Raw genomic sequence first — 21,851 nt, forward strand, 5'->3', positions numbered from 1 at the left:
ATTTTATTGGTATTTTTCCAAAATTATATGAAAATCAAAGTTTGTATGAGCAAAGTTCTTTCATTATTTCTACGCTTTTCATATTTTATTCAAACCGTTGAAACTTAAGGAGCATTTTGTGTTAATTACAGTTGAATTAAGTAGAATAAAACACCATTTTGTCACGCCGGCAAGATCAAACTTCAAACACATTTCCTCAGACGTTTTTTAATAGACTTCATTAACTGTTTATCAGCCGACCATCGGACTTCAGTACATAGCAAAATTCAAGATAATAAACTTAGATTGAGTGACCTTTAGTCAACTCAATAGAAATGGGCGTCGTCAAATTTCATCCCTTCGCACTTCAAAGGTAAAGTCAAATCCAAAAAGGTCAAATTTTAAAGATCTCTAATTTCGCAGCATTAACGGTTCATTAAATAAACATTGAATGAGTCTTCCTATAGAACGAGTCTTCTGTTTTCTTCGAAACTGCTTTCATTTCAATTTCAAACCCGCTAAAAGTCGCATTTTCGTGACAACTACTTTAATTATCGGATCGGACATCGGACAAGTCGAGAGAAAGCCGATCCTATGTGCAGACATTATCACTTAGAATCTTCCCCTTGGCTTTAGCGTCTTAAAGAACACCCCTTAACTCGAGGGTACATCTCTCGACCCGAGTTATCAGTTGTCTGCCCGAAGGCTATTGTAACCGGCTTTTCGGACCTACTGAGGTATGATATGTTAAATGGAAGGAAAACAAAAGACGGGGCAATGCTCGCAGGCCCTTAGCCTTTTACAGCCAATAGCCAGAGAATTAAATTCAGTATAGTAGATTCCGTGCCGATATGGCTTCAGTGATTTGATTGGCTGAGCGAGGAAGCCATGTTTACCCGGCCATGACATTGTACGCGCGATATTTGCGTTCAGTCGGCTCACTATATCGTCAATTGGAGCAGAGGTGATGTTAGAGTAGGGCTGTGATAAACGGCGTGAGGATTTCGGAATACGCTTGCTGTTGCACTGTTCTGCTGATGAGCGAAGAGTGATTTATTGTTTGTGATTCTCACCTGTGCTTTCGGCGCTCTTTGATGTTACAGGTAAGACAACATAAGGTGATGATAAGGATTTTGATTTACGGTTAACATGTGAGAAGTATGCGTGTTGTCTTAGTCCGTTGACATATCACACGTGGTTGTGACAAGCAAACGTCAGTTTATTAAAAGTTGTTTATTTCAACGTTAACGGTAGTTATTTGACTGTCGGATTTGTTGACAGTCATTAGCAGAGATATGGGTCAATTTACACATGGGTCAATTTGTATTTGCAAAGTATTGGCAAGAAACGTATTCGAGATATGACTTTTACACAAATATCCTTTCCACATGCAGGCGATTTTAGCTTGAAAACATACCAAAAGATGCTCGATTTACCTATTATTAATAACCAGGTGCCACGTACCGATTGCTTTACCCATCTAACCAAGTTAATATTAATAACATTTTATATTTTAGTGTTAATTACACCTACCTGATATGGGTCAAAATGTGTATAATAGATCTGTTCCAAAGAACAACATGGGTTACTGCAAAAATATCTCAAACAGGAAACCCTTCTGATCAATCTTTTCGAAAAAAGGAAACATTGTAAAACTCATTTCCATCCAAAAATTGTCGACATATAGAACGACCTGTTCTATATGTTCGACTTGAACAACTTATTCAGTCCGCTTATCGAAAAAACTATAAAATCCCGTGAAGGTGGTGGACGCCCAAAAATTCAACTTGCCAGTGTAGTTAATCAAGGATATTCCACGTACAACATGCACTAACGGCATCACGTTGCCAGAGACAACACACGCCTGCACTATGTCCACAGACTTTGTGAAGACTCAGTTTAGAGCCAGTCCACTGAACTAAAACCCCTGTTTCAAAAGCGTCCAGAACACTCCTTCGTTCGTGCAGTCATGCAACTATGTGCGTCATTTTCACTTCCTTGTTAAATACCTTCCAAAATTTAAAAAACATACCTTCTTACCAACAGCTAGGCTAATTACATTGTTAGCTTAACCAAGTAATCCACTTAACCTTTTTAATTATGCGATTATTGTTAATCCGGATAATCCCCAAATCGTAGCCTCATGAACTAACACAACGCTCTACACGAAAAATGTTTGCATTGGATTAACAGTGAAGAGATGAGAATGGTAGCGGGACGTGTGTTAATCTCACGGATGTTTGTGTTTCAGTTTATGACCCTCCGGGTATTTAATTCATCATCAGGATAGGATCTTCTTTTAATACTTTTTTCCACCATTGTCTGTTTTCGCTAATCTATGAACCGGAATAACGATAAGACGATTGAATTAATGGGGATCAAATCGGCATCCTTTGATGCAACTTTGGTATGAACAAATTTATCTGCACTGAGGCAGTTGAAACATCACGAACAAATTGTTATGCTTAAAGCACTATATTTATTTATTCTACAAAATTTGATGCACTAATGAATGGTAAATTATATGAAATTATTTATCCTTATTTGGCAGTGAACAATTCGAATGTTACCAAGTTACAACATAAGTGTTATGTTATAAGACTTTGAATAACAGTTAGAACTGAACACACACAAGGAAGAGAATTTATGGATGTCAGCGTCTTTATTATGAGGAACACAGGGTTTCGGAGTATACACTTCCTCCTAAATCAGGTGAATGAAGGAGTAAGTATATACTCCGAACGTTGTGTTCCTCATAATAAAGAAGCTGACATCCATATATATTCTCTTCCTCATGTTATGTTATAGTTCTGTGTAAAATATCACTACCTTCATAAAAAACTAATTTCCCAAAACAGCGATCTATTTTTTTAAATACAGTTATTGATTTTATTAGTTCAATTGAAATATATTTATGAATTCATCCATCGAAATATAATTCAGCTATAAAACAATATTAGGAATAATGTCCCAGTGCAATCATTTGAAGTACAAAAACAACCCTTTTCAATCTGGTAAATTCAGTGTCATCCAGAATAAACGGAAAAAATAATGTGATTGACAGGTATGAAATGACCTTGTTAATTTCATCACTTGTTAATTTTAGCAAAATCATCGTACAACCAGCACAAACTACAATCTCCATCAGACTAGTTATTACATATTGTGTACACTCGACGATTACAGCTCATTGTTAGCATGTTCACACCCATATAACCCCTGCATCACATATTGACACAAAGCACGATTTACACGTTGACAGGTGATATATACACATCAACGTGACTCAGCCACAAATATCGGAACGACCTTTGCAAGAAACTACAATCTAAACTGGTGAATCACAAAATTGCATATTATTCCAGCAATACAACAATAAACAAGCATTAAACCTACCCGACCGACTGGGGTCGCCGTAACTGCTAGTAGTGTAATCGTTAAGTATAAGGTACATATTAGTGTATAATTCACTTGTATGTATCGTTTTTATATAATATACGAGACGCAGGTGGTGTTGGTATATCGTGAATAAGCAGTTATTCACCTTTATTGTGCTGGCTACAAGGCTGAGTAGATTTATAAACTGGTGTGGGAAACGTCCTCAATAGCCTCGCCTTAATGTGAGTCCTATAAACACAAGTGTAAGTATATGTACATATCTATATGGTGACAAAGGTCGATAAAATGTGAGATGTGTTTTAAGAGCCTTTATCGAATATGTTACATCTGTAATCTGTATAACACGCCTGCTATGCGACATCAACCGGTAAAAATGGAAATTGAACATTATCGTACAGAGAAAAATTATTTTTGTCACCTTCTAATAAAAAGGTCACATAAAAAACGGAAATGGCTAATTCAAAAACAGCGACTCAATATGATTACCATAATGATACCAGGTGTGTTGGTCCTTCTAACATCACATGGCCAACGTGTAGGTAGCAAAGTTTTCAGTAGATGCTAGCTTCCATATCTGTCGAAATACGAGACTATTGCTGATGGTGGTTCAAAGTTCATTTAATTCCGTGCACGTAAAATATCCGTTTAGGGCCTAAAGGAAAGATATAGAAACTATAGAGTATCGTATGTGTAATTAAGTCAATGAAAATCTCAAATGGCTTTGAAGAACCTGTTTGTATATTTTGGTGCTATAATCTACAAATTAAACTCTATAACTTCAGTTTACACGATATTAAAGATTCAGTCATACTTTGCCTTTGCATGTGTTTGTGACAGTGGTCACCAGAGGGTCAAGATATGTCACTACCATGTCGCGAACACCTGGTTTCATCACAATTAATAGCCATATATAAACACAGGCTTATTATATAATAGGAATGGTACAATGGACTCTGCTACTAGCAGAGATTTTATTTGTGATCATGGAAACGGGTTTGTTATAGTTATTTGTGGAATATAGGGCGATATGTTGTGGGTTCGAATCCAAGATACGACCCTATTGGTGTGCTCATGTCCACTCACAAATAACCGACATCTGAGTCACTTGAGCGTTCCTCTCACGTGACAAAACCCTCAGAGAAGAAGTGTTAAATGCGATGTTAACCCAGACGTCACCCCATCCTTCCGTCGAGAAACGGCGACACAACTTACACAATACAGATACCACCCCAGTCCGGAAACCCCATACCTACCTGTTGGGAGGGTGTGGTAATACAACACGGATGTTACCCTGTTCCTGTAACTCCATAGTCCGCAATACAATTACGGTTTCATCAGCAACCTTCGAGATCAAAAAGGTTTTACTTTAGATACTCTTTTCATGTGATGCTTGTCGTAAGAGGCGACTAACGGGATCGGGTGGTCAGGCTCACCGACTTGGTTGATGCATGTCATCGTATCCCAATTGCCTGGATCGATGCTCATGATGTTAATCACTGGATTGTCTGTTTCAGACTCGCTTATTTACAGACAGCAGTTATATAGTTGCTGAGTGCCGCGTTAAACAGCAAATAAACAAACAAACAAATTCTATGTGATGCTGCAAGGATGATAGAAGCGACTCTTTGTGTCTTCCATATTCACGCCCCGGTATGTTTGAGGGAGTACAGTGTTTGTACACAGGAACTATGTCAGGCATTTACACAACAAAAAACAAAACGGAACCTTTCAAAACAATCACATCTTTGTGAGTGGCAACGCGTGCGATGCGGCCGGCTGGGGCAACAGGTGTTGATGTAAAGGAAACTATAAAATATGAAGAATAGATTTGTGTGTAATTCGCGTGGGGGAAGTACGAGTGAAGTCTCTCGATGACATTAAAGTTAAATTTTACGATGCGTACTTCAATTAAAACAGTAAACCTCTTTCGGCGGGTATGGGCTTATTCTCCGCGAACATGAAATTACCGCAGCAACTGGAGTGTCACATGTGCATGCTTCGATGGACAGATTTCGACTCATGGAGTGTAATTATGTGACTACACAACCGACATATCTTGGGTATGAGTTATACTTTGGTATTTGTTTGATTTGCATTCTAAAAGTTGGTAAGTTAGAAAACACTACTTTATGGATGACAACTTCTGGTTTATTGTAATAAACCATAATCCATAACGCAGAATGTTCATTACTTTCGTAATATAAGTACTTTCTTGCTATCAGTATTATAAAGCCTGAATGACGTTCGAGTGTGACTACAGAAGCAGTAACAACTTTTTTACAAACCACATCAAGTCACTGCAAGTAATGGTCGTGTCGTTTGCAAATTAACACTTGTACATTTCATTGACTGAAATGAACACCTTGCATCGCAGATTAACTGTCTCAATAAAGGAAAAGGTAATAACTATTGTATATGTGTGATTTCGAAATTGACCTCAATAATACGCGCTGGGGTTGGAACCAGCAATAAAAGTCATAACGACTGTCCAATATAGTTGTCTAGATGTATGTAGCCCGCGCCAGACAAATAACTATAGAACTCTCTTTGCATTCTTTATGACACAATCCCTACACCCGGGTACTCGAGTTGTTGTCTAATTTTACGACTGGTTGCTTCTCGGGATTGACTATTTCAAAGAGTCTCCTTTCATTGAATTTTATTATGTGTGACGAAATGTGGAGATTTGATGTACTGACTGACGTCTGTTGCTGACAGGGTGGGGGTAGGGGAGGGGAGGGGAGGGTGGATTGTCATTAGGTTACAACCCCACGGGGGAGAGGGGAGCGTCAGCGGAAATTAGGGGGTTGGAGCTGGGGGATGGTTGCGATGAATATCCGGAGGACATTATCTCCTGATGTGGATCTTTTTATTCGCAGTTTATCACATTTTCCATTAACGTTTCTGGATACTGTTTTGTGACTTAGATTAGGAATTTAACGAAACAGACAATTATTACAGAAAATGTGGTTTCGGTTGTGAAGAGAATAAAACGAGGTGACTGTGTAGGTAATTGTTTGTAGTTATCAAGCCAAATGACAAAGGGTGTCATGAGTTATATTTTTGTATCTCGCAGAACTAAAATACCCAACACCGACAAATGATGCCACGCCCAGCCACGCCTACATGCCCACGAGGAATGCAGTATCTGAGTACCAAAGTTGGAATTTGGGGACGACTCTTTAAATCTGAAAATTTCTTAATATTAATCTGCACACGGCCATAATCAGTAGTAAGAGTATGTATTATATTAAACAAAACATTTACCCTCGAATTAACTAAACTCCAAATCAGAAATTCAGACCAGTATTCAACCGTTCAAATGAAGCGCAAAAGGGTTTAAAAAATCACTAAATGTGTTTTTTGTCTTATCAACGAATCCGTCTTCGATGCATTAGGATATTAAATGTTCGGTGTGAACATTGAACGTGCTATTAAATCACTATATGTCGCCATGGTGTGTTGTTGATTTCATCTGACACTTCCTCTTGTAGCCAAAACAACCCCGCCATGCCATAATTAATGTCCATATACATCTGTCAATCAACGGACAACCATGCATGTTTTCATTTATTCTATAATACAGCTTGTTAATTGCTTCTCTTGGCGGCTCCTTTGTTCTTTGTTTTCGGGCGCAGAATCTTATATTGAAATATGATATGAAAATGATTATCTATTTACAGGGCATGCACGGACAGAGAATTAATAAAGCATAAAATGTTTGCTTCAAAACAAGAGACTATCTTTCGCCTCTGCCTTTGAAGTGGACTTTCGAATAGTCATCTGTATGATATATGAACCGGGCATCTAACTTAAACCTAAAAGTTAAATGAATTTTATTTCTGACGTTTTCCTTGATCTATCGTGTCCACACAAAAATATTTATATCAGTATATGTAATGAGTAATAACATACGGAAAAAATACGTCAATTGCAGTCTTTCTGACATACTGTACGTAACATTTGAAAAACAAAATCAATTTTGTTGTTAAAAAATGGCAAACAAGCAAATTATCGACGTGTGTCAATTCAGCTTTTTCAGAAAACAGTTTTATAAATTCAATTATCAGACCAAAATGAACCAATCGAATATTCGCTGTTATAAATCCATGTAGATAAATCAACAAAGTTAGACATTTTTTCAATTAAATCGTTTTAAATATTTCCTCTATAAATTACCCTCGGGAATGTGTTATTTCTCTACGCTATATCCCGCGGCGCTGTTGCCTCAGAACACACAGACAGTCTGCAGACATCTGCCTTGCGTCTGGAGCAGACGGCCAGACGCCGAAACGAAAATACGCCAAGGTCGGCTTTGTCATGTGCCGTCAATTGCGTCAACATGTTTACATTGACGGTTGCTAATTTCTATCCTTGTCACACATTCGATGTTTATATTTCGGACTTTAAACAAAAGAAGAGTTTAAATCGTTTGTTGTTGAATGATTGTCTTGAGTTTATTTATTTGGGAAATCACGAAAACTGACATTCTATTTAAATACGGTATCGGGTGAAATTGACATTGACATGTGCATGTCAATTTTAATTCATTGACGTGATATGCGATAGTTGTCTTTTATATTTGTCACTATCAAATTTGGTGATAGTTTGGTTCGATTTTATGAAAGATTCACGAAATATGATACTCTATATTGAAAGGCATTATCAATATGAAATTGGAGCTCGTTTTGACACAATATAACTACGTGCGTTTCATGCATGTTCAATGTACCACTGAAATAGACATAAAAGCATGTCAATCACTAGACGACAGCTTTTGGTGGTTACTGAACCAGAAACCTCACAATTGGACGAAAATCAATAATCATAATTATCTATGAATATAAAGTGAAAGTGAATATTCCATGTTAATATGATCATATTCCAAAGAGGATTAATCTGCAACGATAAGTGTGATTGTCTGGTAAAATATAGCCTGTCTCACAGCCCCTAGAGAATAAATTAAAAAAAGGAGTCTAAATCAAGTCAAGAATGACTTGGCAAGTCTAGATTGTCAGCTCTGCATCTAAGGATTGCCCTGGGCTCCATTTGGACTTTTTAAAGTTTGAAGATATATATTTTTTAATAAGATAACTTTATTTATGCGACTTAATGTTAGTTTAGGTAAAATTTAAAACATTTCTTATTTTAAAATATTATTACTCGATTTATTGAAGATGTTGGCCTAGTTTGTGTTTCAAATACAGAGCCGTAAGACAATAACATCTGCAACGTGTGTCATCTTGTCACGTGGATTTTGTTTACGTGTAAAAGCAAACATTGAACACGATTACATACATACCAAACAGATTTGTGTAGAAGTCAAGGTGTATTACAAAAGGATCGTCTATCTGTTTACGTTTCGGCGTCTGTCTGTCTGGGCCGGTGCAGTTCCGGTGACTGCAGATTGTCTGTATGTACTGGAACACTGACCCTAGGGGGATACCTTACGTCAGAGACGGCGCTAGAATGCAGGGCATAACACCAACAGATCCTGGATTAAATTAAATCCATCTAACAGCGGCGACAACGACGACGATGACGATGGTGATGACGACTAGTGATGACAAACTACAACTGCTGGTGATGTCATTATCAATAACGGCAAGCGATGAAGTAGATTTTACTACTACTACTACTACTACTACTACTACTACTACTACTACTACTACTACTACTACTACTACATCCTGACAGTCAAACTTAGAGCATACACAGTAACAGTGGTTTTAAACAGTATACACCTTTAACCCACGATCCCAGCATCGCGTTCAAACTGGCTCGGCATTATTCACTATGGTGCGAGGCGAGTCAGAAGTCCCCACTTGTACAATCAGTGCTCCTTTAATTGCCGAAACACGGACATGACCTGTTGTTTATAGACATAGGAATTATGTTTAGCATCTAACGCCGGGAATGTGAACTCCATCTGCGGCGTACTTCAAACACTATCCACGTACCCCACAATCTACAGTATAGATCTAAACCTACCACTGTAGATCTAAACCGTCACGTTTACATTTCTGTCACGTACAATGACTTATATATATAAGTATTAGTATGCCGGGGCTGAATGAGATATAGGCACCATGATATATTAATATGTCTTTCTTTGTTTCCTGATAATTCAGTTATGAGTGTCGTGGCACGATAATACGATGGATTATACATAATTCAGGAGAGCTCTCATCTTAAATTCATTGCTAAAGTGGCTTGTCGTCACCCCCATCATAAAAGTGTGAGAAGTCATCAATAATGGACAGGTATTCATGTATATTGTCCCCTTGGTCGATGTCTAGCCGGGCAGGCTGTTAACTTTATGATATAGACAACTTTACTGTTATACGGGCATTAGTTGTATCTCTGTACACAATTAGAGTGTCTGTTTCCATCAATCATTCGGCTGAGTGAAACTGACAAAACAATTATTCGTTTTTACATTTCGTAATATTGCAAACACATTTAAATTGCAAAGATATTGTCATACATAAGCATGTAATGAGTTTTGATTTCAATACAAACGTTTTTGTAAAATATGTTTTTTTTACATCTGTTAATAATTATTCTTCGATGATAACTCTTTGGATTTAAATTTTAACGCAGTTCTTAGTATATTACTCTGAATTAGGAAATGTGAAATATATATGATAATGACATTGTTTTAACGTCAGAGGTATATTTGAAGTGTAACTCGGTATCACCAGTTTCCGCATCATTTAAGATTCCCCTGTTTTTTAGAAAATAACATTTGCAAGACAAAATGCCTTTAACTATAGGTCATGTACGATACACTGTGAGTCACATTTTGCTCAACGATCTCTCTCTTCATCATACTTTTAACAAAACATCTCTAGCAAATCAGGTCAAACAGGCTATTCTTTCCGTCTCTGGTTGTCAATTTCGCGTGACCTAGTCTCATTCCGATTCTACAAGTCAGGGACTGTTTCACAACTTGATGTCTATAGCCATGAAACACAAACCCCAGTCAATACACATCTATAGCAATGCACAAAGGCCGCGATGATCAGGGTAAGATAGATGCATGTAGATAGCTGTCGAAACAAATGATTCCTGGCCACACACGTCCGACGATGTTACAATATGATAAAGCTGTCAGTGAGATGCTTATCCGTTGTGTAACGTATATGATTGACACTTGCGGTGTAGTTTGCATGTCTATTGCACTGTTGTCTATTTCAGACATTGCGACGACGTCAGATTGACAGTAAGACTGACATGTTTGCGGTTAATTAAGATGAATCTGTTATATTTTCCAACTCATTGGTATGAGACGAACACAAAGATGTGACGTTTTAATGGATAATGTTAAAAGAACTATACATATTTTTTATGTTTAGGAATGTATGCCACACGTATATGATTATATAATTCATATGATGCATATGTAGAATAAATTTCGCAAATGTGTCTTAAATAATTTATCAGTTTAGAAATAGAAGGAACACTAAGTGACTAGTCTGAATCATTTGGGAAACACCTTTGATGTACATTTGGTTCCAGTACTTGCAATCGACAAGATCAATAGCATGTACATTTCGAAATAGACATCATAACGGTTTGCATATCTCTGATAATCACTTAATTTAAAGCATCATGTATATGTCAATTAATGACAACAGACACAACATATGTCGGAGCACATCGTGACACATCTGTCATATTTAGCAAGTCAGTTTCAAACCTAACCATGTCAATTACAGAGATACGTCTTTTCCAACAATTAAGATAATTATTTCGGATCAAAGTCGGCGGGCTCGATGTAGATGTGTGAAAACGTCTGTTGACGATAACCTGTCAAGTTGCAATTTGGGGCAAATACCCGCAGGTCCTGAAGAATCCTAGACGACATTTGGCCATCAGATGGATGTGATTTTGTCAATCGCACCTTCGCTTGTATCTTCAGGGTGTTAATTCTTTTACGGCCGACTGCACTGGGCGATTCATCAAATGGGATTAAGCCCGTTGAACAAACAATTAAACATTACGAAACAATAGACGGGAACATGGGTGGCCAATTACTTGAGTCCGGCAACAGGCTTCAGCCAATCGCCAGTGGTCAAGACAATAGGACCGCTAGCCAAACAATAGGAGGTATTTCGGACATGTCCTTAGAGCCAGTCTAGCCATTATAAACTGCGATTACCCTGTCGGAGAGATTGTCTTGTCTTGTATTGGTATTTTGGTTTGCTGTGAGCCAATGGCGATGCCTAGAGGTGCCTGTTGGTATTAAGTAGGGTGCAGGTCGGGGAGAGATTACTTGTGTCTGTGACTCGGTTGAGGAAGGTTCACTCCTGAGACAGTTTGGATAACTGTTAGTTGTGATTGAACGTAGCCTACTGGATACCATTATTGGAGTTCGACCTACTGTAACGTGAGTAGACATTATGTGACGATCTTTAATCGTTATTTAATTTTAAGTGGATGCACTTTGATTGAAGGGTCTTTAATTATTATCTGATCTTCGTCAATTTGTCTGTATTTGATTTAGTTATAAAATAGTTATTTACAGATGAATGATTTATGGGTGAAAAATAGTTTGGATGTAATTTGGGAATGACATGTTTTTTTCACAGTAATTTCAATAAATGAGCTAGATATTAAGTATAAAGCTTACTGTTATATATATAAGTTGTTATCTGAATATATATATCACAACATACAATAAATATTTAAAACGTTATGTTGAATGTACAATTCGTTTTCATTCCTAACCTTAATTTCCTTTTATATAATTGAAAAGTAACGACAACTTATCAAAACATGCATTTCACCTGTTGCTTAGCCAGGATGCACACGCTGTGTCATGCTATTAGTTGCTGTAGACGAAATGTGATGACTGCGTTATGTTCTTATATATATAAACAACAAATAATGATTGACAAGTTTGGATTTCAAATAAAAAAAATTCGCAGAAACTCGAAAACGTTTATAAAAAACTAGTACTTTGTATGCTGTGCAATGCATGACACATAAATAAAAGACATCTTTTTCTTCTATAAGATATTTAACGTATTCGAAGATGTGCAGGTCTACATTAGTGTAGGCTCAACATCATTATCCAATGGCGTCCTGCTGTCATCGCGAACGCTGTCTACATCTTAACGTAAATGTTATCGCTAGTAAATCTTGCAACTCTGCCCTCCGTTGAGAGAGCACTGATTACGTTCCCCACTCATGTGTTTACATAAAAGCGACACAAAAACCTCTCAACAATTCGCAATGTAAAGGTCACAGGTTAGAGAGTCATCTTCAGCCCCGCGTCGACTGACCCTGCCCCCACTTATTGTACTGGCTAAGTACGTTGTCGCTATAGAGAGATGCTCCGTCTGAAGATAACAGAAGTACCTTGACAAAATGATTCAATTTGAATTAATTCAATTTTATTGTGTAATTCATTGTCACTCATCAATTCAACATATTACGTCAGAATTGACCCGCGCCTCCTTAATAAAGTAGAAGAAGTTAAAGAATTTCTCACACCTGTGTAACCGTGACGGAAAGCGGTTTGGAACCGGTGTTGAGACATTTTGTACCCCGTTGTTATTTGATTACGATTGTCCTATGCTTATTTCGGTCCCTTTGAGATCCCTTAATGGATTTTGCCGGTGACAAACAAACGTGCAATTTTCGGGTAGTGCTTTCGCCCCCAGCTAAGATATGATGAGCAGATACGAGGGAGGATGAATCATGTGATTCCACAAAACGATAAAACTGAAATTATGTGCCCTCGTGGCTTGGCTTTGTTAAACGTGACCTGTGACTGTTTCGAGAGAGAGATTTTTGTCTCATAAAACAGGTTTGCCACTCACAAACGGATTGGTGCAATTCTAAGTCTTTATCGAGGAGCTGACAGTGTTTACCTCCCGTAATTTATTTCATTATTTTTCATTTGCACTTTTATCATGTTTATCCCATTTATCAGCCGAGAGTCATCCCACGGATTATGTGACTCTAAAAGGCGGTTATGAGCGATTTTCATGAATTTATTTTATCTGTAAGTTTCGTTCGGTAAGCGTCATGTACACACCATTAGCACTTACGTCGCGTTTTACTTTGAAATATGGATTTTCTTTAAACATCGGGATTAGCCCCCGACAGCTAATATTTACTTGTGGCAGATTTATGTGAACTATCAAGATTTTATGTGGCTTAATTGTCTTGTACGCTAGAGTTTTGGACAGGCTATTGAACTGAGGGTAATTCCCACTTTGTCCTATCTTTCAAACATTACGTTACATTTCAATTAACTATTATCGTTGTGTTGGTCTTGAGATAAACCAATCCCATAAGTGTACATTTCATGTCAAACACCTTGAACCGAACACACACCACCACGTGTCAATATCATAAATTGTCTATTTTTCATTTTAGACTTGACTCATCTTGTCACAAATAGGCTAATAAATTTAGAAATTCAATTTCAAGAATTTGGTGTCCGTACTCTCACACATACGGACATTGTGGAGAGTGACAAAGGTTGTCTATTTCTGTCGGGAAGGTACCGAGGTAGTGTTGTTTATTTCATGTATATTTCAACCCCGAGCCAGTCAAGCGTACATAACATGTTATTGAAAGCACAGTCTCATCATACGTCGAGGGCTTCATAGTGAGGGTCACAAGTGACATGTGTCGCCGGAGCGACTCGCGGCCAGCAATATTTGCTTGCACTGAATGAGGAAGCGTGTCTCGAATACAATCGTCATTGTCACAGACATTCTTGTATATTTCACACTTTGTGTACGATGGACATACGAGGACAGGCTTTAGACGCACGCCAATTTCACTATTATACTGGTCAATTTCATTCCGATAGATTCCCGTGTATATCACAATAAAACAGGATGAACATTGTTGAGTATGTTTATTTGGTGGCACAGTGGTCGGTGTCCACGTCCGATATTTTCATTATCCTCTTGACATGCTTAGATGAAATTGAAGCTCGTCTATTTCACGTTGTTGATTTGCTGTGACACGGTGTTGAAACATTTTCTTGTATATTTCAGCCGAACCAATGCTGTAACGGATCGGAAGATAAGAACATTTCAAAATGGCGTCGCTAATTTCAGCACTGGTGATTCTGATTTCAACGACGGTCATCAGTTGTCAGAATATCACATTTAGGATCACAGAAGGAGAAGAAGCCCCCGTCCTGGTTGGCAATGTGGCTAGCGCGTCTAATCTTCAACAACAGGTTGGGGAGACCGAGTTTCGAGCCCTGCGGTACGGCATTGTCTCTCAGGACAGCAAGGTGGATACCTTCTTCAGTGTTGATGAAACATCGGGAGAAATATTCACATCCGACGTGTTGGACCGTGAGAGTTTTTGTGAACATGTGTCAGTGTGTTTGTTATCCCTGGATATAGCCGCGCAGTCATCTAGAAGCGCCTTTTTCAGAAAAATCACAGTCAGCATCAACCTGAAAGATATTAACGATAACCCACCACGTTTCGGGAATTCAGAATTTCGATACAACCTGTCTGAAAGCGCATCAGTGGGAACAAAGATTTCGCTCCCGCTTGCAACAGATAAAGACTCGAATGAACAGAACATTGTGCAGTATTATCAACTTTCACCCAGTTCTCTGACATTCGCTCTTGATCCTGTTACAACAGATGGTAAAATTTCTAGCTTGTCATTATCTCTGACAGGTGAAATTGACAGAGAATCTCAAGATGAATATGCATTCATTCTAAAAGCTACTGACGGTGGGAGTCCTACAAGGACAGGTACTCTCTCCGTAATTATTAATATAATCGACGAAAATGACAATGAACCTGTTTTCCAGCGTGGTATCTATGAATCCACTCTTCCAGAGAGTGCAGCTATTGACTCTACCGTGGTGCAAGTGTCAGCTGTCGACATCGACATGGAGGACAACGCTAAAATATCCTATTTTTTCTCAACACCAACACAAGAACGAGTTTTGAAACATTTTTCGATCGACGAACCAACGGGGCTTATTAAAGTCAAATCTACATTGAACTCTGAAGGTGGTTCAGTCTTTGATTTCCAAGTTAAAGCAGTTGATCACGGAAACCCTCGGCTGTTTGCGGAGGCTCAAGTTATCGTCGCTGTTACCGACAACGTTAATGACCCCCCTGTGATTGACGTAAAGTTGTTGTTTGCTGAGGATGGTGCTGCTGCTGTTCCAGAGTCGTCTACCATTGGTAGAACTGCAGTGTTGATTTCTGTGAAGGATTCCGATTCGGGGAGAAATGGATTGGTTGCCTGTCAAATCAGTGGTCAATATTTCCAGCTCCAGAAACTTGAACAAACGGAATACAGAGTGATTGTTGCGAGGTCGTTAGATAGGGAAGGAGTGCACGTGCATAACGTGACGGTCACGTGTCAGGACCAGGGCACGCCCCCTTTGTCTTCCTACCAGGAGTTCCTGATCCGTGTGACGGACGATAATGACAACCCCCCGGTGTTTTCACAAGAAAAATACTTCAAGAGTATTGACGAAAACAACGCTTTTCCGGTGTCACTGGGAGACGTTAAAGCGAGCGATAAAGACTTTGGTACAAATGGTGAAATCGAGTACAAACTTGATGCTGTTGCTTCTCAGGCTTTCAATGTTGACGAATCCACTGGTGAAATTTCGGCCATCAAGACATTTGATAGGGAGGCGGTACCGAAATATACATTTAAGGTGTTTGCAATGGACAAGGGCGAGGTGCCGTTGACAGGAACGACCACCGTAGTTGTCAACATCGGCGACAGGAACGACCAGAGTCCTACCTTCTCTAACGCATCGTACGTGTTCTCCGCGAAGGAGAACTCTCCAGTAGGAACTTTCATTGGTAAAGTTAAAGCGATAGACTCAGATGTTGGTAAAGGAGGTGAAGTGCAATACACACTACGCGGTTCTCCTGTGAACGGTGTCATACCTTTCACCGTTAACGCCAAGGGTGAAATCAGCACCGCGGCTGAAATTGACTACGAATCGATGGAAACGTACAATTTCGACATCCTAGCTTCAGATCTTGGCACCCCGCCACAGATAACATCAGTGCCAATCAAAATCCGTATCCTTGACGACAATGACAACCATCCCGAAATCAATTTCCCCGTGCCAACTAACGACTCAATTTCAATCCCCGTCAATATGGAACCTGGAACAGAAATTGCCATCGTCCAAGCCTATGACTTGGACTCAGGCCTCAATGGGTGGCTCACCTACTCAATCGTCACAGCTAATCAAACCGGCTTGTTTCAAATCAGCACGAGCAGCGGGGTCATCAAACTCGGCCGTGCAATCACGGACGGTGATGTTAAGAAGTACAACATCAACATCAGTGTTCATGACGACGGCACCCCCCAGAGAGCCACCTACGCCGTCCTTAACGTCGAAATCGTTCACGCAGACGCTTCTACAGCGACGGCTGGTGACACGAACATGAAAATCGTCATTGTCCTCGTGTGTATAACATCTATATTAGCTATTGTTGTCCTTGGAACTCTATTGACTATTAGATACGTGGACAATAGGCGCAAATACAAAGAATACTCCGATAGCGAGAAGATCCAATATTCCTCCGCAAAATCATCTTCCAAGAACAGTAAAAAGGAATTTAATGAATTAAGACCAGGTATTATTCTGGTTACAGAGGGCAATAAACTGACGAAGAAGACTGTGACATTTAAAAATGATACTAAAGACATTAAAAGTGACGTTTTCGCTACAGAGGAGTCGCAATACAACCAAATGAGGCATTTGAGTGAAAGTCAAAATAGCGGCAATAGAACGTCACCAGCTAAAGCTAATAAAAAGGTATGCATTTAACAGGAAGTAAATATCAATGAGCACGTTGTGATATATAAATAACTAATTTTATCAGTACCAGTCATAAAGTAATTTATATTGAATTGAATTTAATGATGTTTTTATATATGTGTTTACATTTTTCCACCGATTGTTTATGATCATTAGTTGATATTGTCATTTGAAATTGACGTCACTAATACATTCCATGTCTATTTCAGCCGCGAGTGCCATCTTCATCCAACTCTACAGATGGGGAGGTCAGTGTGGTGGATATTCTCCATCAACACAAGGCATTAGTACAGTCTCTCCGCTTAAAGAAGACCCCCAGTAATGTAAGTATATCAGCAACGAATATATACCAATACACGTCATGTCCACAACACATAGAAATAATAACTAATGATGTTTGTTTGTTTAACGCCGCACACAGCAATATTCCAGCTATATGACGGCGATTTGTAAATAATTTATTCTGGACCAGACAAACCAGTGATTGATATCATAAGCATCGATCTACGCAACTGGGATACGATGACATGCAGCAGACAAGTAATCGAGCATGATCACCCGATCCCGTTAGTCGCCTAGATACAAGCACGGGTCGCTGACGACCAATTCTAACCCGGACCTTCACGTGCGCTTATCCTGTATTGCTGATCACAGCTGTTGCACATCTGGGAGAAAGAGATGACTGATTGTTTTCAAAATTTACGACGATTACTTCGAAATAACTTTTATGATTGAATAATATGGATGATCTTATTTATGGATGATCCGATTTATTTTACATTTGACTATAAAGCTGATATTATTGTTACAGGCAAAAGATGGCGAAAAGGACCCGGATGTTTGGAGTGACACATCAGGGGAGACAATCGGAACAGATAGCGGCCATGGCGGAAGTGACCTAGATATGAACAATAGTCTCAAGGTAAATCTTTGACTATCATTCAATGTTGATAGTTGTCAAATGTATACAGGAAAGTTTCACGAAAACTACAAAAACCCATACATAACTCACATTAAAGTCTGGATATGCTATTTTTTATGCAAAATAATATATACGAATACTGATTTCAACATTCACTCTTTTGATACAAAGAATATTTGTAAATGTGTAATTGGGATATTTTGTGTATAAATTTCAATTTGATTTTTACTGTTTTAACAGTCTGTTTATTTTGATCTTCCAGATGTCCGTTTGATTCAAAGGCTTCCAGACACCTGTTCAGCTTTAACCAAGCGTCAGCATTATCACGTGTCACGTGCCAGTGACTACGTGTTCATTTCATATCATGATCGACACTGTCAGTGTCAATACTCCACGCATGAAATCGACACAAGTAAAAAAACAATTGATCAACAAGTTCATCGAATTCGTGAAATATCTCCTGAATGTGTTTCTAAAGTGGGAAAAAAGGTCCAGATCGAGAGACATTTATACGGTCACCGTTGACAAATTATAAGCATTCATCTTTTTGCTTTGATTTTATTGATATATTTTATACATAATATATACACAAAGGTGTCAATACATAATATATGCAACGATGTGAAAATATGGGTAAAATGTACATAATGATTTAGCATAAATTCACCATGTGCCCAAAGTGCATAATCTGTTCCACTGACCGAAAACTTACACTGTCGTAAATTACATGAAAAGCATGCTCATTTCATGTGTCCATCATTATTGATACCATTGTCCCACTTGTTCATTCTTGTTCATTGCCGTTATTCAGATGTACATTTCTTCATTGTTTGTAAATAGCACTTGTTAATTTTGTACGTTTACACTGTTATTGTTAATAAATTGACCACTGAATATACATAACTGTTTGTGTTGCTGGAATATCACGATGACTCATGGTCAATGCGGTTGGGTAGATGGTTAAGCTCGATTGGGGCATAAGGTGTATCAGTTGGCGCCCTTATCATTCATAACGGTCATTAAACATTACCTTCATTACAACCACTGTACATCAAACTTAGTAATATGCTAAATGTATCCATTATCGACCTTATAACACACACCGACTGGCCCCGAATCGGGACAAAAAAATACCATTATGATAATCAGTAAAATTGGTTGTTTGGTCTTGTTCCCAAACCTTTCACAAGCGACAGCTGTGTCAGTTTTGAGGAAAAATCGTAAATTGTTAGAACCAGCTAGTTTTAAGTTTGTACATCAAGACCACATTCCAAGCGTTTAACTTAATAAAAAGCTATGAGCGTAATATTTTTATCCGCGTCTACACAAGCATTGAAGACGTCAGTAACCTCACGATGAAACACGATCGCATGTACGTACTTGTGAACTGCCCACAATGTTAACACACAGACGCTGTACCTGCAACAGTTATTGGTGTTCAGTGCCACCACGCGACATTATTTCCGTTGACTGAGGACTGTTCACGCCATGACATTAAGAGAATGTGACTGTTATTAATAAATATAGTGCAGTGTGGGGATAGTTATGTGCTTCGTAGTCCACAATGGATTTTCGTCACGTGCCAGATGGTTAATGAATATTCACCCGCTCACCCAATTATTTAGTCAGTAATATGCGCACCATATTGATGCATAATCCATTTATGAAGATAGATTTTACAACATATAACATCCCAATGCATGGGTAATATGATTGTAGCTATTCCCTTATGTAGTAACAAACGTTTGCATTTTTTTATAAGATTAGTGTACTGACATAAAGAGAGCGAATGCATATTGTTTCACGCCGCTGTCAGTAATAATACACGTTTGAACACAATGGAGTCTGGCCAAGACAAAGTAGTGGTTAATATCATGAGCAACGATTCAAGCCGTCTGGGTAAACTGACATATACACATTGTGTTCCCCAGATCCCTGTTTTAATGGGAACTTAGTTAAACACGACACACATGGGGTTATGTCTGGCCCGGAATACCCACAGGGAACTGGGTACAGAGGGCTTGGGTGATGCCTTCATTTGCAGCATCATGCCGTTTGGGCATATACTTAGGATTAGTGAGGTTGTCTTTGAACAGTACACAAGTGACGAAAATAATGTCGGATGCAATTTCCTATTTTGACTTGTACCATATGATCCCCTGTTATTTCAAGGCAACAATTGACTTGCCTGTGCAAGTGTTTGTGGAGGATGACACTGCTCGGGCAGGACACGCCCACCTATTCGCGAACACCTGGTATCATCACCATAAAAGAGTGATCCGTGGACACATGCTCATACAGTCGGAATCGTACAATGGACATATCTTGTGATGATAGGGGATGATTTGGAGCTTATATTTCTTTCAGCTATATAATGGCGTGTCAGCGTAACGTTCGAGGAAAGCCCAGGTCATAATGTTATACGCCTACACTGCATATGGTGGGACATGGTTCTGAAAATGTTCTGATTCGAACTAACACACAAGTTGGTTGGTTGGTTTGTTGTTTACTCAGCACTCACTAATATTCCAGCTATATGACGGCGGTCTGTAAATAATCGAGTCTGGACCAGACAATCCAGTGATTAATATCATGAGCATCGATCCACGCAATTGGGATCGATGACATGCATCAACCAAGTCAGCGAGCCTGACCACCCGATCCCGTTAGTCGCCTTTTACGACAAGCATAATCGCCTTTTACGGCAAGCATGGGTTGCTGAAGACCTATTTTACCCCGGAATCTTCACGGGTCTAACACACAAGTAGGGAATGATCCTCGTATTATCAGATATTAGTGTCTAAGATAACTAAATATAATTCACTTAGTATTCAGATCACGTGTAACAGTAATGCGTGTAAGAGTTATTTATTTTAAATATGTATATTTAATTTCACAGGTTTATTAGAGACATAACGTTAAACACAATCACAATCTCTCATCAATATGGCGTCTGTATTTCAAACACGTGCTCAAAATTTGCATTAGAAGTGTTTTACACCCATCTTCAAAGCGGACGTAAGATAGACGTGGATTGACATACCACACATACACTACAAGGCCGTCCTCAACGCGGACGATTACTCTTCACAGTCAATGAGGATCTTTCAAGAAAGGAATGATATTGTGTGCACTTACAAAATCATCATCACTATACTGCCTTTGTTGATGTGAAATTGCAGCTTTGCACTGAGAGAAATATGAAGTTTAAAAACGATAAAAAGGAAGAATGAGAAGTGATGTCTAGAAGGTCCATAATCCCTTTGACAACTTAACAACTCTCGACGGTTTGACATGCCCCATGAATTTCAATCTCTTTTTTAAAAAATGTCTTAACCCTTCTTTTCATTCAACGAATAACGAGAAGACGGTCGTTGCACGCAGATGGTATTATCGTTAATATAAATCATAATAATAGTCGTTTATGGTTATTGTCATTAATGTCTCAACTCAGTATTATGACTTTGTTATGTAGTTTTGAACTCCTGACTCATTTTACAAGGGATTGCTTCCTATAGAAAACCGGAACGTCAGGTTAAGATTCCTTGTACAACTTTACAAGATTCCTCAACATTTATGATCCAATTAACTCCATAAAGTGTTGGACGATACCAGAGCCCCTCCATTACGGTGTAATAGACTATTTTGTCAAGTTGTTTATCGTTAACGCGAAAATTACACTTTATCCTCTGATAGAGCGTCTTCAGTGCGCGGAGCCAGTTAAAACCATCACCATTCAGAGCTTATCCGTAA

General features: G+C 38.7%; 1 protein-coding gene across 1 annotated transcript; it reads left to right on the forward strand.

Annotated features, from left to right (window-relative positions):
- The first annotated feature begins 908 nt into the window (after positions 1-908).
- LOC124134379 (protocadherin-9-like) lies at positions 909-18,996 on the forward strand. Its single transcript, XM_046499156.2, has 5 exons — positions 909-1,082; positions 14,403-17,173; positions 17,386-17,499; positions 17,988-18,098; positions 18,361-18,996. Exons 2-5 carry the CDS (start codon positions 14,447-14,449, stop codon positions 18,370-18,372), a joined length of 2,964 nt encoding a protein of 987 aa, XP_046355112.2. The 5' UTR covers positions 909-1,082; positions 14,403-14,446; the 3' UTR covers positions 18,373-18,996.
- Positions 18,997-21,851: the final 2,855 nt, after the last annotated feature.

Source organism: Haliotis rufescens, unplaced genomic scaffold (genome assembly GCF_023055435.1).
Source record: "Haliotis rufescens isolate VD_foot unplaced genomic scaffold, xgHalRufe1.0.p SCAF_35, whole genome shotgun sequence".
In the NCBI taxonomy this organism is placed as follows: Eukaryota; Metazoa; Mollusca; class Gastropoda; order Lepetellida; family Haliotidae; genus Haliotis; species Haliotis rufescens.

Coding starts and splice junctions, on each gene's coding strand:
- LOC124134379 (XM_046499156.2), top strand. CDS start 14,447: ATGGCGTCGCTAATTTCAGCACTGGTGATTCTGATTTCAACGACGGTC. Junction 17,174..17,385: donor CAGCTAAAGCTAATAAAAAG/GTATGCATTTAA, acceptor TGTCTATTTCAG/CCGCGAGTGCCATCTTCATC. Junction 17,500..17,987: donor TAAAGAAGACCCCCAGTAAT/GTAAGTATATCA, acceptor TTATTGTTACAG/GCAAAAGATGGCGAAAAGGA.